Source organism: Piliocolobus tephrosceles, chromosome 21 (genome assembly GCF_002776525.5).
Source record: "Piliocolobus tephrosceles isolate RC106 chromosome 21, ASM277652v3, whole genome shotgun sequence".
NCBI lineage: Eukaryota > Metazoa > Chordata > Mammalia > Primates > Cercopithecidae > Piliocolobus > Piliocolobus tephrosceles.
The window spans coordinates 52,298,686-52,304,309 of record NC_045454.1 but is presented as its reverse complement, the minus strand read 5'-3'; the positions used below and the strand labels follow the sequence as shown (position 1 = coordinate 52,304,309).

The window sequence follows — 5,624 nt, the reverse complement described above, 5'->3', positions numbered from 1 at the left end:
GTGTTAGCCAGGATGGTCTCGATCTCCTGACCTCGTGATCCGCCCGCCTCGGCCTCCCAAAGTGCTGGGATTACAGGCGTGAGCCACCGCACCCAGGCAGTTTTGGGGCAGTTTCTAAACGACTTCCATGTGTGTGGCCGGCAGACCTCACTGGCCACACACAGCCCTTCAATTAAAATACTCAGTTCTTCCCTTTCACCGGCTTCAAGTGCTCAGTAGCCAGACACAGCTGCTGGCAGACTGTGGAAAATTCCCAACATCATAGAAAGTTCTACTGGATGGTGCTGGTTAGAGTATGTGGCTGGGTGCGGTCGCTCATGCCTGTGATCCTAGCACTTTGGGAGGCTGAGGCGGGCGGGTTACCTGAGGTCAGGAGGTTGAGACCAGCCTGGCCAATATGGCAAAAGCCCGTCTCTACTAAAAATACAAACATTGCCCAGGCATGGTCATGAGTCCCTGTAATCCCAGCTACTCAGGAGGCTGAGGCAGGGAGAATTCTTTTTTTTTTTTTTTTTTGAGACGGAGTCTCGCTCTGTCGCCCAGGCTGGAGTGCAGTGGCCGGATCTCAGCTCACTGCAAGCTCCGCCTCCCGGGTTCCCGCCATTCTCCTGCCTCAGCCTCCCGAGTAGCTGGGACTACAGTACAGGCGCCCGCCACCTCGCCCGGCTAGTTTTTTGTATTTTTTAGTAGAGACGGGGTTTCACCGTGTTAGCCAGGATGGTCTCGATCTCCTGATCTCGTGATCCGCCCGTCTTGGCCTCCCAAAGTGCTGGGATTACAGGCTTGAGCCACTGTGCCCGGCCAAGGCAGGGAGAATTCTTGAATCCGGGAGGCAGAGGGTGCAGTGAGTCGAGATCATGGCACTGCACCCTACGTAGCCTGGGCAACACAAAGAATCCACCTCAAAAAAAAAAAAAAAAAAAAAAAAGGTAAAAGTAATGCCTTAGCCTGGCTAACATGGTGAAACCCCACTGCTACTAAAAAATAAAAATGAAAAACATTATCCGGGGTGGTGGCGCACCTGTAATCCCAGCTACTCAGGAGGCTGAGCTCACAGCTGAGCAACACCCAGGACTGCCGGCCACCCCTGAACACCAGGAGAGGCAGGAGGGGCCCTGCCAGGGTCTCTAGAGACTTCGGGTCTGCAGACACTTTAATTTCAGACTTCTGGGCCAGTGCCGCGAGTGCGTTTCTGCTATGCCAGTCGCCATGTTTGTGACACTTCATCACAGCCCCAGGCTGACCACAAAAGCGCTCTGTGACAGTGTGGGCTCTCTGTTGAGGGAAGTCAGGGGGCTTGTGACCTTGGAGGGGAAAATACACGACCCTCCTCCTCAGTCTTCCTGGAGTTTAGTACCCCTACAGCAACGTGAACGAGGCAGCAAGGTGCCTGTTCACCTTGCAAGGGCCTGCAAGTTTACACCCTGCCTCAGCAAGACCCCCCAGCCGGTGGAGCGGCCACACACACTCCTAGGCTCCCATGGTCTAAGCCGGTGGATGCTGAGTTAGGAAACACTGAGCGCTGCTTCCAGAGGACGCTGCAGACTGTGCTGCAAGAGTGGCTCCAGCGGATCCTGGATTTTGCTGTTTGATGCATTAATAAAGAAGCATATCGGCCGGGCGCGGTGGCTCAAGCCTGTCATCCCAGCACTTTGGGAGGCCGAGACGGGCGGATCACGAGGTCAGGAGATCGAGACCATCCTGGCTAACACGGTGAAACCCCGTCTCTACTAAAAAATACAAAAAACTAGCCGGGCGAGGTGGCGGGCGCCTGTAGTCTCAGCTACTCAGAGGCTGAGGCAGGAGAATGGCGTAAACCCGGGAGGCGGAGCTTGCAGTGAGCTGAGATCCGGCCACTGCACTCCAGCCTGGGCGACAGAGCGAGACTCTGTCTCAAAAAAAAAAAAGAAAAGAAAAGAAAAAAAAAAGAAGCATATCAAGTTCTCCACCATGAATTGGTCTTAATGCTGTGATAACTGTATTTTAACATAATAGTATCCCATGTTTACCCAAATATTAAGCCAAACTTTTACTGCTGTTTCTCAAAATTAGGGTTGAAGGACCACGGGGTGGAAGAAAGCTGGGAATGTCTGCTCCCTTGAAGCGTGTATAAACACCACCCTCCAAAACAACCAAGGGGTCCAAGGAGAAACTCTGGCCGGGCACAGCGGCTCATGCCTGTAATCCCAGCACTTTGGGAGGCCAAGGTAGGCAGATCACGAGGTCAGGAGTTCGAGACCAGTCTGGTCAACATGGTGAAGCCCCGTCTCCACTAAAAATACAAAAAATAGCTGGGCGTGTAATTCCAGCTACTCAGGAGGCTGAGGCAGGAGAAATACTTGAACCCAGGAGGTAGAGGCGGCCGTGAGCCGACATCACGCCACTGCACTCCAGCCTGGTGACAGGAGACTCCATCTCTAAATAAGTAAGTAAATAAATAAATAAATAAATGGCAAGAGAAGTTGGAAAACACCCCAGATGAACCACAAGGAAGACACTGGTGGGATCCAGCTAAAGCCGTGCTCACAGGTGGTGAGCACCCACGTTTCACACAGAAGGATCCCAGCACAGTCGCCCGACCTTCCACCTCAGGAAACCAGAGAAAGCAGCAAAGTCAACCCCAACATCAAAGTCTCATCCTGACCAGGGCTCTGCAGGCTGCCCACCGATGAGGCCAAAAGCACCCCCTGCCCAGACAGGTTCACGGGCCCTGAGAAAGACCGGAAGAAAATGCCAAAGACGTTAGCAGAATTTCTCCCTACTTTTTTGGTCCTTTTCAAAATTTGAGAATCACATGTGATTTGTATTTGAAAAGCCTGAAAGAATTATTAAAATAAAAAACAAAGGACTTGAACCTGAGAGCTAAGAGATAAAAGTCCAGTCTACGAGGGCAAGTTCCTGCCTCCAACGACCAGGGCAGGTGTCCCGGCTCCCGGCTGCACTCACCTGCCGCGCCCAACCAAGCATGACGGTGTTGTACATGTCCAGAGTGAGCAGCTTCTGCTTCTTCCGCTGGCTGTGGTGGGTGACCAGCAAGTGGTGGGCAAGGGGCAGGTGGTCGGTGAGCAGGCAGCACTTAAAGAAGGCCAGGAGCTTCTGCTGCTGACCTGAAAGCTGGGCCTGCGTGGATGGGGCCCGCCCCACGTCGAGGCTCAGCTTCCGAGGGGCCTCCTGCAGCACCCGGGGCAGCTGCTCCTCCCAGGAGCTTTCGGGGGCCAGGAACATGGCCAGCTGTTTGCTCAGGAGCTGGGGCTTCACCTGCAGGTGCTTGGGCAGCACCTTGAACTCCCCACTCTGGACTTGCATCTGCAGGTTCGCCTTCAACTGCTGTATGCGCATCCGCTGCACCCACTGATCCTTCTCTAGTCTCTGTGCCCAGCCGCTACAGGGCACCAGGCTGGCACCCTTGGCCCCCATCTGGACCTTCCTGGGTGGCTGGAGGCCACCATCTCCACTGCCACGTTCTGGGAGCCGTGCCACATCCACCCGGTCCACCACCACCTCAGACACGCTCTCAGCCTGCAGCTGCCGCACCCGCGCCTGGAGCACTGTGAGAGGCAGAGGGGGAGGACATCAGAGGGAGCCCCCATTCAAGCACCCATCGCTCTGGACCCCGAGCCGGGCCAGGAGGTGCAGGTGGCTGAGCTCACTGGGACCCAAGGGATGAATTCCTCGTACGTCCCAACAACGCCGTAAGGTCCGCCCCCTCCTTTCCAGACACACGCACCTCCCCACCCGAGCCCCGAGCCTCACAAAACTCAGCAGCCCAAACAAGTTCCCACCTAGACCCGCTGCACCGCGTCTCCCCAGTCCCAGGCCACTCCAACCCTCCAGGTTCTCCCTGGTCACTGGCCACTCCAACCCTCCAGGTTCTCCCTGGTCACTGGCCACTCCAACCCTCCAGCTTCTCCCTGGTCACGGGCCACTCCGACCCTCCAGGTGCCCAGGCCAAGAACCCCGGGGTCTCTGACAACTCCCTGTCCATCTCTCAGTACCTCCTCCGGGCTTGCCTCCAGAATCTATCCAGGTCGCCCCTCGCCTCCCCAGCCTCCCCTGCCCCTCCCACTCACGGTCTACCTCAGGGCCTCCGCACAGGCTCCTGGGACCCCGAGCCACCCACTCCCTGGCTCAACCGTGGCCTGCAAGTTTGCACCCTGCCTCGGCAAGACCCCCCAGCTGGTGGAGCTGCCACACACACACACTCCTAGGCTCCCATGGTCTAAGCTGGTGGATGCTGAGTTAGTAAACACTGAGCCACTGCTTCCAGGGAAAACAGGGTTCCTGTTCGTGCTGCCTCAGGTTGCACTTTTGCCAACCAATCAGTGCCTAAACGTTTTGTGTCTAAAGAAGCCTTATTGGAAACCTATTGCTGGCCAGGCGTGGGGCTCACGTCGGTCATCCCAGAACTTTGTGAGGCCAAGGCAGAAAGATCACCTAAGGTCAGGAGTTCGAGACCAGCCTGGCCAACATGGTGAAACCCCGTCTCTACTAGAAATCCAAAAAATTAGCTGGGCATGGTGACGTGTCTACAGTACCAGCTACTTGGGAGGCTGAAGCAGGAGAATTGCTTGAGCCTGGGAGGCAGACGTTGCAGTGAGACAAGCTCACACCATTGCACTCCAGCCTGGGCAACGGAGTGAGATTCCATCTTAAAAAAAAAAAAAAAAAGATGGTTGAAATAGGCCAGGCATAGGGCCGCGCACCTGTGGTCCCAGCTACTCCAGAGGCTGAGGTGAAAGAATCACCGGAGGCTAAGAGATCCTGGCTGCTGTGAGCCGTGATCAGGCCACCGTGCTGTAGCCCGAGAGACAGAACAAGACGCTGTCTCAAAAAAAAAAAACAAAAAAAAACAAAAAAAAACAGGCAGCCAGGTGCAGTGGCTCACACCTATAATCCCAGCACTTTGGGAGGCTGAGGTGGGCGGATCACAAGGTCAGGAGATCAAGACCATCCTGACCCACATGGTGAACCCCATCTCTACTAAAAATACAAAAAATTAGCAGGGCGTGGTGGTGCACGCTTATAGTTCCAGCTACTCAGGAGGTTGAGGCAGGAGAACTGCTTGAACTCAGGAGGCAAAGGCTGCAGTGAGCCAAGATCGCACCACTGCACTCCAGCCTGGCAAGAGAGTGAGACTCCGTCACAAGAATAAAAAAAAAAAAGATTACTGAAATAAAAAGACAAGTGTGACGTCCGCCTTCAGTGTGCTCCAAAACTCAGGAGATACTTTTAGTATTAATAGGTGAGAGGTTTTTTTTATCTTTTTTGAGATGGAGTTTCTCTCTTGTTGCCCAGGCCGGAGTGCAATGGCACGATCTCGGCTCACCGCAACCTCTACCTCCCAGGTTCAAACGATTCTCCTGCCTCGGTCTCCCAAGCAGCTAGAATTACAGGCGTGCATCACCATGCCTGGCTAATTTTGTCTTTTTATTTTTTTTTGAGACAGAATCCTGATCTGTCGCCCAGGCTTGAGTGCAGTGGTGCGATCTCTGCTCACTACCACCGCCTCCCGGGTTCAAGTAATGCTCCTGTTTCAGCCTGCCCAGTGGCTGGGATTACAGGCGTCCACCACCACGCCCAGCTGATTTATATATATATATATATATATATTTTTTTTTTTTTTT

At 54.3% G+C, this 5,624-nt stretch overlaps 1 protein-coding gene across 1 annotated transcript in view; it reads right to left on the bottom strand.

The window, feature by feature from the left end:
• The window catches only part of POLRMT (RNA polymerase mitochondrial), a gene marked incomplete at its 3' end in the record, with an annotated part of 14,586 nt that overhangs the window by 6,976 nt on the left and 1,986 nt on the right, over positions 1 to 5,624 (bottom strand). The window contains exon 3 of the mRNA XM_026457288.1: positions 2,947 to 3,548. Within this exon, the coding sequence (XP_026313073.1) occupies positions 2,947 to 3,548 (602 nt within the window). The remainder of the gene's footprint in view (positions 1 to 2,946; positions 3,549 to 5,624) is intronic.